This window comes from Eumetopias jubatus, unplaced genomic scaffold, assembly GCF_037043125.1.
Source record: "Eumetopias jubatus isolate StellerSeaLion01/CBP00866 unplaced genomic scaffold, mEumJub1_p1.0 scaffold_12, whole genome shotgun sequence".
NCBI classification, from domain to species: Eukaryota; Metazoa; Chordata; class Mammalia; order Carnivora; family Otariidae; genus Eumetopias; species Eumetopias jubatus.
Window position 1 is genome coordinate 27,834,382 of NW_028274818.1, and position 14,893 is coordinate 27,849,274.

A 14,893-nucleotide genomic window follows, 5' to 3' on the forward strand; every position below is an offset into this window, starting at 1 on the left:
ATCCGGAACTGGGGTGAGGCCAGAAAGCTCAGTCCTCTCCTTTCTCCTTGAATAATCCTTCCAGAAGAGAAACTAACTCTGCCAGAGCCATATGCAGATTTTTGGACTTTGGAAGCGGAAGCTGAGGCCTGGGGGAAGCAGGGTAGAGAACAGTCGGGCAGCCCCAGAGAGCCAGTGAGCAGGTGCTTGGCATGAACGAGAAGAGCCTTCGCAGGGATCCCTCAGCTGGGGGATGGGACAGCAGGGCTTAGAGCGTAGTCTCAGATCCTGCTCTTCTTTTCTTCCCAGGAAACCATACATAGCTGCGGTTCTGCAGAATCAGTCCGGGATGATTTTGCTGGCCCAGGGCTCCAGTGAGAGCCTCCTGTGGGTAAAACCAGCTCCCTGAAAAACCAGCCTCCATGCAGTGGGGTGGTGGTGGGTGAGCAGAGAGGTTGAGAGACCTCCCCTGCGGCTGGGAGTGAGAGATTCCCTGTTCCTCTAATGTATGCTAATTCTCGGTCTCACCCAACCACATACAGAGAGAGAGGCTGTCCTTTGTCCTTCCACACAAAGGTAGGAAGCGATTGAGCCAGGACCTGCCCTCCGACCCTCCACTCTGTCCCTACTCCTCTCCGCCTTCCCACCTGAGGCTGGTTGGGCGCCCCTTCTCAGAGCTCTGGCTGGTGGCAGGCAGGGAAGGGTCCCAAGGCCTGGTCTTGGTGGCGCGGGGTCCCACAACGTGGTTGTCAGATTTGGCAAATAAAAATACAAGATATCCAGTTTGATTTGCATTTCGATAAACAGTACATAAATTTAAAGTCTGTCTTAGGCAAATTTGGGACATACGATACAAAAAGTGATTTGTAGTTTATCTGAGATTCAAATTTAACTGGCCATCCTGTGTTGTATCTGGCACCCCTATGCTATGACCACTTACCCCCTCTGCCCCCTCAGTCCCAGGGGGCCAGAGACTGGTCACCAAGGATCTTACTTAACCTGCTTTTCGAGCTGCAATATTGAGAAGGGGACACTGTGACTTGAAGACACATGAATATACTTTATTTTTTAAGTGACAACAAAACAAGAACCTTCTGAAGCCATTTGAGCCTCATGACCCCCTCCATGTGCATTTAGTTATATATAAAAGAAGATAGTGATCTATAAACCTATGAACCGAGTCTCGTTTACTCAACATGCATGTCTCTGACTTTCTGTAAATAGTCGCATGGCCATGCTGAGAGTCCCCCTAACCCCTGCCCTCGACCCCACTTTACACAACTTGTTGAGGCCACTCCTTCGATTTTATGTCACGTAAAGTCTTTGTCCCCAAGCCCCACCCTGTCTCACCCCATTGGGAACCCCCCAGTGGGAGCCACCGGCTGGGGGCGTCGGTTTCGGGCTCGGGCACCAGCTCTGCCTTCGGGGACGTGGGAGGGCCACTGGCGCCCCGAAGGCCGGCCCCCACTGCTTGCTGCACATCCGTCTGCAGAGCCGTCCCTCAGTGTCCCGTGCGCTGTGTCCAGCCTGGGGTCTACTGTGTCCCGCGTATGTGTGCGGTGTGCCCCTTTCTCCCACTGTATGAATTCACTGAAAAGCCATAAAGGGGGCCTCCTGCTGGAGACTGCCCTTGGTTCCTCCCAGGAGCCCCCCCGTGTCCCTCTGACTGGCTCCCCACAGAACACTTGTGAAGGGCTCACCTGCTGTCACCCCTCCCGCTCTCTCAGCCCCATGTCACGAGGGTGGATGGCGTCCAGGGCTTCTGGCCGAGTCCCAGGAGGCGTCCGGGCTGGCCCTGCCCAGGCGGGCCCCTCCACCTGGATTTGACAGTCCAACTCCATCTCCATCCTGCGTGTGGTCGGGGCAGTGGGGGGGACGCCATAGTTTCAGGGCACTGAGGAGGCAACCAGGATTTTCAGGAGCAGCTAGTCAGCGGCTCAGGTTCCCATCACCATCCGGGCTTGACAGAACCAGCCCTGCTTCTGTAACACAGTGGGGTCAGGGGCCGTGGGTGGCAATGCAGGAAGGCCTCTGGGGGCGGGAGTGCACTGGAGAATGCAGTGGGTTAGGCTCTTCCCACCGTGCTCCCTCCTGCAGGCTGACAGCGCCTAAGAGTCTGGATGGCCTGAGGCCTGCAGAACCCCCCCCCCCCCCCAGCCAGGAGCACCCTGTGGGAGAGAATTGGGGATGCAGAGCTGGGGGCTCTGCAGGTCCCACATCACTCTGTTGTACCAGGATGGGCATGTAAGCTTCCAGCCTGCAGCTCCTGGCCCCAAGGGCACCGACAAGGGCAGACAACTCATGGGAATAATGCCAGGGGGCCTCGGGCATGGCGACTGGTAAGCATGAGGAAGGAGGGAGACCAGAATGTGAGAAGGACAAGGCCAAAGGCGGCGAGGTGGGCTCTGCCCTCCACAAAGCACGACTTGTGAGCACGCAGAAGCCCCAGGGATCGTCGTGCTGGGGACCATCTCCGGATGGGCTGGGATCCGGAGCTTGGAGGCGTGGAGGGAAGACGTGTCTAGCCTCCCGCTAGCACTCTCTGGGACCCTCCCACTCTCCACACCCACAGCAGACAGCAATGCACGCAAGAGTTGAGGGGGTCTGGCCTGGTGAGGTGGCAGAGCCGCGTGCATGGGGTCTCTCCATCCAGCCCTCCTCAGCCATCAGGACTCGAGGAGGACCCTCTTCAAAGAAGCTTGACTGTTCTGCCCTGACTTGTCCCCATCTAAGGACTTGAGTTGCTGCTTTCTGAAATCCCAGGGATCTGAAAACTTCAAAACCGGGGTGGTGGGCAGGGCAGACCCTAGCCTGCCTCAGGTCACCCCTGGAACGCATCGGCCCCGCCGGGAACCCTGCCTTTGTCTCCATAGGAAGGACACCTTGTGTAGGCCCCACCCCCACCCCTCGCCCCCCACCTCCTCTGCTTGGCAATGCTCTCCACACCCCCCCTTATGTGGACTCTGTTGTTCTTGTCTGATCTCCTGTCAAATTGTTATTTTGTAATGAGCTGTGTCTCCTTATTAAAGAAATGAGCTGAAAGAAACCTGGGGGTGGGGGGTGTCTCTAGTGTTTGCCGGGCTGCAGGGAGGGGGCAGGCAGGAACTACCTCCTGAGGCTCTGCATGGTGGCCGGGGCGGGGGGGGGGGGGGGGGCGGGGAGAGGGTTCTGAGAACCTGGCCTCGAGGCCAGTGTCTTCCTTCAGGGAAGCAGGACAAGGGGCCTCAGGCCCGTTCTCTTCTTGGGGACGCAGTCTGTGATGGGTGGTGGGGCACATATATCCTCATGACAGCTTTCTGGGGTCAGGGCAGTGGTGCTGGGGGACGTGGTCTGGGAGGCTGGAGGACCCTCGATTCCTTTCCCCGTGGGCCTGGGCTTGGGGGAACAGCCACCTTCCGAGTGCCAAGACACGGAAGCTGGGGAATGGAAGTTTGAAAAAGAATTTCTATAAAGTCCTCAATCGCCCCATTGTAAAGAGCTTTAAATGTCTTTGATTTCTGAGGCAAAGATGTTAGGGGCCAAGGAGGAAGCTTCAGAATTTTAAGGAAAGAGAAAGTAGGGCAGCAACTGCCCCCGTTGAGAGAGAAAAGAGGGAGAACTGAAATAAAAGCATTTATGTGGGGGTCTTAGAATTGCAATTTAGGGTACCCAGCTTTGGGTAGCAACCCAATTGTGTCCCTTCAGGAGTAAAAGCTGGAGCTTTTTATCAGCAGACTGTGGAAGTATTAGGAAATGTACACAAGTTGTTTTCCAAAAATTATGATTGAAAGATACAATTACATTTTACAGTTGGTTTTCCGAGTACAGTTGGTTACTAGGAAAATCTTCTGCAGAGTGTCCAGTTGTTATGGGGAATGTGGAGGCAGCAGGCCTGTGTGCAGTCCTGTGCCTCTGCCCAGTTCAGTAGCACAGTTCCTGTTTTTAAAAACAGGATGAAGTGTCAGTCCCAAAATGGAGTCTCTTATGCTCAGAGGTTTTACCCAGTTTCACACCCCCAAGAACTGGAAAGGGTGAGGCTCCTTCCTTGGTTCCCTCTCCCGCCTGTGGACCTGTCTCCTGGAAGGCATGGCAGATCTGGGCTTGCTGCCTTAGTTCCTGAGCAGGGCAGGCTGGGTGGCCTGGTGAGGGGAGGGGCGGGAGGCTGCTCAGCCCAGAGGCTGGGGATTTGTCCGAGCTGGGTCTCCTGGCTGAGCACGTGAGCTCTCTGCCGGGGGCTCTTGCCCTTTGCAGAGGGCTGGACCACAGGGCCGCCAGGGGATACTTGGACCCTGAACAAACACCTCACCAGGTCAAGCGGGGGATCCAGAAAGGGAAAGGACATTTGTGGTTTAGAAGACCCTCACATCACACATGCTCCTTTGCCTCTGTTTCGGGCCCTGGGACAGGTCTGAACTCTTCAACCATGACATCATGTGTGTTTGTTCTGTTGCTGCTTGGGCTACAAGCAGCTGGGTGACCGCAAGGGAAAAGCATCTTTCCTCCCTGTGCTTACGCCAAGTCAGTGACCAGGGATTTCCGCTTGGCAGAGAACCCAGGGCTGAGCGAAGCCAGAGGCGGGCTTGCTGGATAGAGAAACCAGACCCGAACCTTGGCTGAGCAAGGTCAGACCCGGCCACCCACCTGCCATCCCTGCCAGCAGGCCTGAGCAGCCTCCCCCGTGCACGGCTCCTTTCCTGGGAGTTCAGATTGAGCCTCCGATAATCGCCGCGTTAGCTGCCTTTGTAGTCGGAAGCTACTGAGCGGTTTCGGCTCTTGTGACCTACACGGTGGCCTCGTGAAGACCACGTACACAGCAGAGGGCTAAGGGGGGATGCTGGGCCACCTGCAGGAGCCCTGGCTGCCGCCCCTCTGGCCCTCTCCTGCCCGTGTGCATGAGCACATGCGTGTCCCTCCATCCAGACCGGCTCCACACCTCTGTCACGAGCCTTGCTCTCTTCAAAGAAATCACCATATTCCTAGGCACTCAACACCGGGAATCTTGATTTCTTCCTACGGTTCTTCTGAACCTCCAATCTAGGCTTGTCCTTGGTCTGACTCCTGAGATCCTGCTCTCAGTGATAGTGATTCACTCGTGGTTGTTCCTGGGACAGAGGCAGGAGGGTGAGCCCCCCTCCCCGTAATGCTGGGATGGGCTCCTCTAGATGGGAGATCCTATAAACCCCATTTCCTAAACTGCGGAGACACAGTCACAAAGTTAAAACACGGTTTTATTTACTCATTTATAAATATGGTTGTGTTTACAGGCATCATATAGATGTGAATATTATTATTCCCAAACTTTCAAACACAGAATACTTAATAATACTATATAGTAACAACCAGTAAAACACAATCATTCATCTCAGGGTTGAAAGGCCACTCAAAATTGCATAAAAATACATTCAATTCACAAAGCGAATCTGGCCCCCCCTCCCTAAATGTCCCTATCCCGCCCCAGGTGTATTTACAACGGACTGAAGTAAACCCACACAAGTCAGCTGAAAAAGTTACATCTGGTGCTCTAACTGTGGTGGAAGTAAAGTCGGGAGTGAAGAGTGAACTGAGTGGAGAAAAGACAAAATTCAGCCCCTAAAATGGGAGAGGCATGAAGACCACAGTGTGGTTCTTCTAAGCTCTTCTCACCCCTAACTGATCATGGTCAAGGCAGGGGAAGAATGGAGGGAGGGAAACCACGAAGCCAAAGCCGGGGTCTGAATGAGTCCAGTGAGAACAGGCCGTATATTCTCCAAGAGCGGGGGGCGCAAGGGTGAAACGTTCCTTCCCTCCTCAGAGAGACGGTGGGCCTACCTGGGTGCCAGCTAGGTGGCAGGCCCAATCTTTCAAAGGCTCAAGGGACTCTAGCCAGAAGTGGAGTTATTTTGGATTGCTGCATCCTCCCAGAACCCTCTCCCACCCCTGCAGCCCGCCTCCTGGTGTCCTCTGCTTGAGCCTCTACGTCCTCCTTCCTCCAACCTCTCGTTATCTGGCCTTCTTCACCAGAGGACAGCTGGAATCTGTCCCAGGCTTCAGTGGGGTGGGAAGGAGGAAAGACAAGGTCAGATATGTTAAGGTGAGAGTCTAGCGAGCGCAGGATCTGCACTCATCCTCAATTCTGGTATTCTGGTTTTGTGGGAACGTCAGAGGCTCTAAGAGGCTCCCTGCAGTCAGTGTGCCTTTCCTGAATTGCCTCCTGCAAGGCAGCAATGGGCTGAAGTTTTTTTCTGGGAAGACACTCTGTCTCTAGCTGGAAATAGTCAAACCTCTCAGGACAAAGACTGAGTAAGCTAGACATGGCTACCCATGGTCTCCCTGGCCAGGCTACGGACAAGTGAGACATGCCCACCATTCAAACCTCATCTCTGAGAGGCTACTAGCACGGCCAGGGGCCTTTGAAACTAGAAGAGTGGTGGTGGCAGTCATTGTTGGTGGATGGAGCTGGAACGGGAATCATGGCTGATGTGCAGAAAACCTCCTATGTATCATTAGCTCCAAGTGAGAAAAGCAGAGAACAAAGAATGGAGGGAGATGGGAGAGGAAGGGTGAACGGTATGTTTGTTTGTTTGGAAGGACATAAAAGCATCCTCATGTCATTTTAAGGGGACACCCAAGAAGTTTATTGGAAGCATGAGGGGGAAATTTGGAGGAGAAATAACAGAAAGGATCACTCTGGCAGATTCACAGTCCGAACTGATAAGCAGATGGGACTGGAGAATGGCTCAGAGAGAAGGCCTTTGGGGGACTGGAAGGGCAGGGGAAAAGCAAAAGATATGAATTAACAGAATACACTTGGATAAAATTGGTTCAAGAATACGCCAGCCTAGCAAATGTGCACGTGTATGCATGCAGGTTAGAAGCAAGAGCAATCTCCCAATCATTACACCTCTTTTAGGTAAGATCAGATCATTCATCAATCCATCACTTACCAGTGGTGTCTGTCTTTGAACATACCCACTTCCCACGGTTCTTCCCAAGGAGGGGACACTGGGCTGCAAGCCACAGCTAGGTTCAATTGGACCCTCAACCACAAATCCCAAAGGAGAAGTGAATGCATCTCTTTTACCCTGCAGCTGCTAGCAGGCTAGTCGAGATTCTTGATTTGGTTTTTATCAGCCCCCAAAGACTACCTCCTCCCTGGTAGCTGTGACAGTAACAGCGCCTGCGCCGCAATCAAGTTGATGTTTTCCAATCTAATCTAATCAGAACACAAGTGATCAATAGCTGTCCTTGATAGGGTCTACTGCTCCCAAGCAATGTCGATACCCATTAGGGAAGCTGATTAAAATCTCCGCTCTGCTGGAGGCCAAGGGACCAGGGTACTGGCGACCAGCACTCATTTCCCTGCACGCAGCTCTGCCTCTCAGTGACCCCCTCCTCCGGTGCTGGCAGCCTCCGCCCCGCTCTTCGTTCTGCCTCCTTCCCACTTTCCCACCCAAGCTCACGGGCCACCTTCACTTGCAGGGTCTCTGTCCTTTCACTCCACTCACACCCAGTCCTGCAGGAGGCTTTTCAGAGCTAAGTGCTGTTCTATGCAATACGGCTGTGTGGACTTAGGGTCTATGACTTCTTCCTGCACTGGTAGTCTCCTCTGCAGACCTGCTTAAAGGAAGGATCATCCTCAACAGCACTAGAACCTCCTACTTCCGATAGTCCAGAATCCAGAGGGGCTCCACAGAACTAAAAAGTGGAGGTTTTCATTGAGGAAAATTCTCTTGCTGCTGTAGGGCAGACTTTAAGACTATGTGTAAGCTGGTGCTAAGCAGAAAGGCAATGTCTGCCCTTTGGATATTAAGGGCCACATAGACCACATTCGAGAGGGCTGAGGCAATCTATGAAGCAGCAGCTCTATTTCCTATTAAAACAACTTGTCCAAAGGCTGCCTGCAACAAATTGCTTTCTATCCATTTCCCCATGAGCTCCAATTTCCACCTCTGCAGGTTTTAATATTCTTACCAAGCCATTAGGAGGGAAAGCAATTGCAACACCATTCAATTACCCTCAATATTAAATTCACTTTCTAACAAGGATGGGAAGTCAACCTTGACGTGCTAATGTTAAAACAGTCAGAAGAAAACAAGAGTAAAAATTTCAAGTTTAAGAAATGTCCTGATCTTCCTAGGAATAGAAATTGTAAGCCTGGAAGGGATCTTAAGGACGATCCAGTCCAACTGCATTCTGCAGACAGGGAAGGTGACTTTCCCAAGGTCACGTGGCTAATAAGAGCTGGGCTTAGAACCCAGCTATTCTGACTCCTAGGGGCTTATCCCTTCCTCTTGCCTTTTTCTGCCCTCAAAGCTGCCTTGCTTACTGGGTGAGAGGACTCACATCCTTTGATAGGTTGAAACCTGCCTTAAAAATCAGTGTGGGGACCAAGATCTGCAGTTAGAATTGGGCCTAGATTTGGGGCTGCTGTGTGTCTAGAGTTGGGTGTGGTGCTAGCACGAACAGTGGCCCCTGGGAATGGCCAGGAGGGAAGGCCCCCAGCCAGCGCCCAGGTAGGGTCACCTCAGTGTTAAGCTCCAGGGGAACCAGTGGCTCCCCCAGCGGGTTGGTATCAGGAATTCCCCCTGCCTAGTGGCTCAGTTGCTGAATCCTTTAGGCTTTTCCTTTTGTGGGGCAGAGCAGCCTGGAAGCTGAATAACTGGCAATCTTTTCAATAGCCCATCTCTCATCTCCATGCTTCTCCTGCCGCAGGACCGCCAATGTGATCAGGACGGAAACACCGGCCTTTGTCCGAGGGGAGGCAGTCTATCTGGCTAGGGGAGGCTACACTGGGGCCAGAAATCCAGAGACCAAACCAAATGCGTGGCTTTGAGCGTTTCTTCTTCTCCTCTCACCCCTGGCTCACTTAAAAGCCCCTGATAGCAAAACAGTAGTTTACACACGTTTTTGTGGGATTCACAGGCTAATACACGGAGTTTCAGCCTTCTCGTTTCTGGGCAGAACTGTCGAATAAGGACGTTTTGTTTTGGGCAGAAGAAGCACGTGGCCTCACAGAGCAATAAATACATCCTGGCCCCAAACATGGGGTGGGAGACAGGAAGGCGCAGAAGAGAAGCGAACACATCCTGCAGTTGGACAGAAAAAGCCAGGGAGGTTCCAGGACATATCAAGTGAGACTGCCCAATAGGGAATTTAGTGCACTGAACAAACCCAGGGCATGTCTATTCTTTAGATTCCTTAGAGGCAACACCCCAAGATTTGCATAACTCTGTTGCACTAGAGACTGGGACTAGGGGTCATCATGCCCAAGAGCTATCTGGAAAAGAGTAAGCAGCCCTTGAAAGACAAATAGGCGAAGCAGTGAAACCTCAGCCAGAGAATCTCTGGAATGGCTGAATCATTACTCTCAAAGGTGTGGCTTGCTTTGAAAAATATCAAATTAATGAGAACAGAGGATATAAAGTTGTACCAAGAACCTTCTCACCCCCATTCTGATATTTCATGTAAAGACCCTAAAAGTGACACAGCACAGCTGAGCCCCAAATTGTTGGCCAGACCGGCAGTACTCATGCAGCTTGAGCTATCTGGGGTGCTCTCAGGTATCCAAACCAGTAGGCTGAGGACAGAAGGTATGTGGCCACTGAACAGACCAACAGCACAAGAGGAGGGAGGCCTGCTGCTGTTGGCACCCGGAGCACACGGCTGGTCATTAGGTCTCTAACCATCACTCCTGGGGCTTCCAGTCAAAGCAACTGTGAAGAAAGGGTATTTTATTCTCTGGGAAAGGACCAGAATTCAGAGTCTATCTGTCTAATAAAATTAATTGTATAAGAGAGAGTGCCTGAAATTGCCTAGGATGGTTTACACTTTCATGATTTCTTGGTCATAGAATCCAATATTCCTGAGATTGAAAAGCTTGTAAATTTTTCATCACAAGGAAAACTTTCTGGCAAGAAAAGGCATCTTTAATGTGAAAGGGCTGTGTGAAGCAGCAGGCCATAACACCAACCTAAGAGTTTTTAGATTCTGTCCCACGCTTTTGAAAGGCACAAACAGATGAGGGAACTCTCTGTAACCCCTTTACCCGGTCTATCTAATGGGAGAGGGTCAAATGTTTTCCTAATAATTCAGTTTTCTTTTCCTGAGAAAGAGGCAGCAACCAGCCCCATGCCTTGCCCAATGTCCAGGATGTGCCAGGAGAATCAACTAGTCAACACCTTGTTTTGATTTTCCCTCTCCCTAGAATGATGAAGACGTTTAGAGTGGAAGTGAGGAAACATTTTACTCTAATTTAGCATTCCCTGAGAACTGAGCTGACAGCGCTCCCATGCTCACACCAAATCCTAATCAGTAGTAGCTTCTCTTGGAAAATGGTTGGAAACGGAAGAGAGAATTTTGGGTATTCTAAAAATGGGGTCTTGCTAGAGGAGACGTATTTCCTATTCTGGAATTAGGCTCTTGAATGATAAACTCTGGTTTAACGAGCATGTAATGTTTCAGAGGGCCATGGAGAACTACATTGTCATTTTCGGAAAAGAGATTAAAAAATGGACAGAGGTGGTATATGTTAAGAGAATGGACCACTCTAAGCACTGAATACCATGGGCAAATGAGGAGAACTTAAATGACCTGCACACTCAAAATAAACCAACCAAGGGAGAAAATGCCTATAAAGACCAAATACGTTAGATATTACTATGGGGTCATCATCAAGGACCATTTAATTTTGTGCTAACGGAGTATCTGTCCAGGTTTGGGCATGATATTTTCAAAGGCTGTTTTTGTCCAGACGAGGACAGATGAGATGTGACAGGCAGGAGAAGTATGCTATGTGAGGAATGCCTTAAAGGACCGGGAAAACGCCAGTTCGAAGTAAGGTTAAGGGGAGGTGACCAACTACACAAGGGGCTGTCACATCAAAGGGCACTATGGACCGTGTGGAGCACCCAGGGACAGACTCTGACTCATCTTAGTAAAAGCTTTCTGGTTATCAGAGTTGCCCACCTTTCGAGGAATAAATGCACGGCTACCTGACTATGGGTCAGAGCTGGGGCAGTGGGGTGCAGGTGGGGGTCCCTGTCACATGACAACAGAAAGCTCAACCAAATGACCTCTGGGCTTTGCCACTCTTGAGATTCCGTGACTCTCATCAATGGGTTGGGAGGATCTCACCACTTCAGACCTCTAGTAAGAAGTCATTTCTCCTGTTGGCTTCTAAGAAAACAGATGCCTCTCCCCTAAATCTCGCCACCGGAAACAATCAATCACATTCACCACCATTACCACAGCACGATCTATCTTCTGTCTTCTTTGTCACAAGGTTGCAAGTGTCCCCAGATACTCTACTTACACCATATATGTCTTTCCGACCTGCTTCCACTCCCTGGTCCGCCTCCCACCCAACCACCCTCCCCAGCTCTCATGCCTCCTTACAAGGACTTCCTTTCTCATTAGGAGCAGGTGCCCGAGTGAAGAGAGGAAAACAAGGTCGAAAGGAGGTGAGGCAGAGCGGGGTGTCCAGAGCCCAGATTCCCTAATAAAGGAAATCACTGTGTAGGGAAAACAAGTGGGAGATGAGAGCAGCGGGCTGGCACTTATGCCAGGGTCTGGCTTTTCGGCAAGATGGCCCGTGGTGCCGCCAAGGCAATTCTTCTGGTCTCCAGAGCACCCCAGGAGAAATGATTTTCCACAATGGCCAAAGACAAGTGAGGTCAGGTGCTCTGTTCTAGCTTTTACACCATGTGTAAGGTGGGGGAGGGGAGACAGAAAGGAAAGGAATAAAGGAAGCCAGGGCCATCTGAGCCCTGGGGAAGGGGGCCAGGCATGAAGGAAGAACAGGAATTAAGACTAATCAGGGATGTTACTGGGTTGTTGATAGAAAAAGTAACAGTAACACCAGCAAGGAGTCAGAGAAAAGTCAGTTCCTGAGAGGTGCAGACTAGCAGAGACCTTCAATGCAGAGTCACTGTCACCTTGGAATCTAATGGAAACAGAGCTCCAGAGGCCGTCCGATGATTATGCCAACATCCTGTTTCTCTTGGCATCCCAGACAGGATCCTGGAATGGCCACCGTAAGACTCACCTATATCAGAGGACACTGGGTCAGTGTAAAAGGCTGTGGGGTACTGGTTTGGGTAGAGGCCTTACATGTTTGGACCAAATCCAATGTGGACAAGTAGCTGAGCAGCAGGAAGCTGGGGTCCACAGCTGAGCCTGGTGTACTCCCCAAGGCCTTCTCCAGATGGCTTGAATGATCACAATCATGCTTCAATTAAAACTGTCATAAAACTCAGGGGGTGGGGGGGCATGGGAGGAACAGGGCACTGAGAGTGCAGAGGAAATGTACAGTGCAGAGGAGGTGACTGGAGGAGGGTCAGAAAGACGTTGTCCTTCCACCAAAATATTCACTTCTTTTGGTTGGAAGGCAATGGCTGTAGAAGAGGGGTGGGGCAGCAAATCCTGCCCTTTCCCTCCTAAATTGGGAGCCTAGTCTATTTGGATAGTTTGCTGATGACTCTGATGAGGGCACCATTTTCATCTTTCAGCCTCTGGTTGTCGGATTTCAGTTCTGTTAACACCTGTAGGGTGACAGAGGGAAAGGTGTGTTAGAGCTTGGCAACATCACCTCCTTACCCTCCCTGACCAGGCCAGGCCAGGCCAGGCCAGCCCCGTGAACAGGGCGTTCTGAGGCAGCTTATGCAGTGGACTGTCACTACCCTTTCTCCCAGGGATGAAAGTCCCCTGAATCTTCCTACTTCTTGAGTTGGTAATGTTCATATTTAATGGGAGACCACAGCACCTCCATCTTTTGAACTAGCATATTTAAAAGTAACATCTTATTTCACGTTCCACACCCTGTATCCTTTCATCCTCCTGAATCAGTAACTGTTTTATAATTGTTCCAGCCCTTGAACTCACTTCTAGTCTGGAGACATTAAGGAGAGTGCCAAAGTGAGCTGGTGAGGTCACAGAGGAGAAACTGAGAAAGCAGTACTGGGTCAACTAAAAGGGTTAAGGACAGACACTGCTTCACAGCCCATCAAAAACAGGAATGCAGGGGAGAGTGGCACAACTCGGCTGTCACACCCACAAGATGATTTAAGACCCTCCTAGTGCGTTCTGTGATAAAATCCACCCAAATTCCTGCTGGTCATACTACACGTATCCACTTTCAACCACTAAAACCCAAGGAGTTTACGGATTCGGTCACTGCATGGCTGTGACGCCCAGTGAGCACTAGGTATGTATTTAATTCTCACCCAGAGCTCCCTGTGGGTAGCTATCATGGGACACTAGGGGGCCTTAGCAGCACTTTTAGGGGACAGTGTTACAAACCCAGGAAAAAGGTGCTTTGGGGAACGGGGGAATAGAGATGTCAATTCTACCAGTTCTGCCATCTTGGAACACGGCACATGGTGCCGTTCAACAGGCAAACAAAGGAAAAACGGCAGCCCAAGCCCTAGTCTGGATAGCCGAGTCTTTATATGTGAACAGGCACACTCACAGGTGTGCTGTGCATCTAAAAAACCATAATGGGACGTTGCTGAGGGGATAGTTTATGTGTGGGCCCTGCTGGCAGTTTAGGGAGACTTAGGTTAGAGGGAAAGTACATCTTCACCACGAAGGCTACAGGAATCTACATCTCTTCAATGCAAACGTTCTTTGATTTTTTTTAGTCATCAAACCTACAGGACTCCAGCAGCGTGAGGTCGCCATTAAAGGATGGCCTGGGCTCAGAGGTCACGAGGCCTGTTTAATTCTAGTTCCAGCTCTGCTATTAACCCTTTGGGGGATCTAACTGTACCTTAAGAAACAGAATTTTTGTCTCCTTAATCTCTTATGGACAATGTAGATTATGCAAATATATATGTGTATGCACACATATATGCATCACAGAGACATAAGGGATTTGTATTAAGGGAACAAAAAGAAAAGAGTCTTGAACACCCACACTGTGGAAGGCACTGTATTTGAGGTTCTCACTCCCATGGTCTCGTTAGCACCTCATGAGTCTGTGAATCAGTTGTTACCCTTCTGTTTACAAATGGGGAAAGGAAGAATTTCATAACCAGTCCAAAGTACCCAGCTATTAAATGGCAAAGCTGATATTGAGCCCATGTATACCTGACTCTGAAGATTATTCTTTCATTACAGAGGTTGTGTGGGGCTGGAAAACAAAACAGAAGTCGAGAATCTCAGCACTGCCATTGTCGTGAACAATCTCTATTACTTTAAGCAAACCACTCAATTTGTCTGGGCTTCCATTTTTGTATCTAAAGAAGAATCATCATCTCCGCCCTGGTCGATCATCCAGTCGGGACTCCGTGAGGGCCCCCAGGCGGTACCGGATGTGGAAGTGTGCGGACGTACATAACATGCTCTGCCATACTCAGGATTCTCACGACCACTGTAAGTTCTCCCATGGATGTGGGATGGCAAGTAGGTAATCTTCAAATTTTACTAGAAAGATTTTAATCCAGATAGCATCCCAATAAAGTTTTGGTCCTTTAATCCTGCCTTCCTACCTCTAACCTAACCAAAGCTGTTCTGGCTGCTCTCTTTCGTGCCTCTATCCCCGTGGCCTTGACTACCGGAAGTGAGCGCTCAGAAACTCAGTCCAAGAAGATTTTTAGAAAAAGTCAGCCAGGATGGCCCCGCAGTGCTTCACCTTCCCATCTGCTCTCCAATGCCCCATGCTGGGCCCCACAGCCAGCCTGGGTATCAGTGAGACTCTGAACGTTGTAGTTCTTTAATAGGATTCCATAGGCAGGGAAGAAGCTATCTATGTCATTGGATTTCATTTCCGGGCCAGCAGCTCATGAAATCAGAACTGATTTTTAAATGTACAAACAACTCATTGAGCCTTGGTGATTTATTTCCACATTAAGAACTCAATTCTTTGAAGAAAAAAAAAATTGGACAAGGCAATTTCCCAGCCGCAATATACTACAAATGACATCTTAAGGGAGTGTCAAAAAGTACAAGAAGTGGAATG

The 14,893-nt window shown here is 50.4% G+C and overlaps 1 protein-coding gene across 2 annotated transcripts in view; it reads right to left on the bottom strand.

The window, feature by feature from the left end:
• Positions 1–5,199: 5,199 nt before the first annotated feature.
• The window catches only part of PPP1R12B (protein phosphatase 1 regulatory subunit 12B), a 217,146-nt gene continuing 207,452 nt past the window's right edge, over positions 5,200–14,893 (bottom strand). For both annotated transcript variants that reach the window (XM_028120208.2, XM_028120207.2), the window contains one exon: positions 5,200–12,476. In XM_028120208.2, coding sequence (XP_027976009.1) covers positions 12,390–12,476 — 87 coding nt within the window. In that variant the 3' untranslated portion in view covers positions 5,200–12,389. The remainder of the gene's footprint in view (positions 12,477–14,893) is intronic.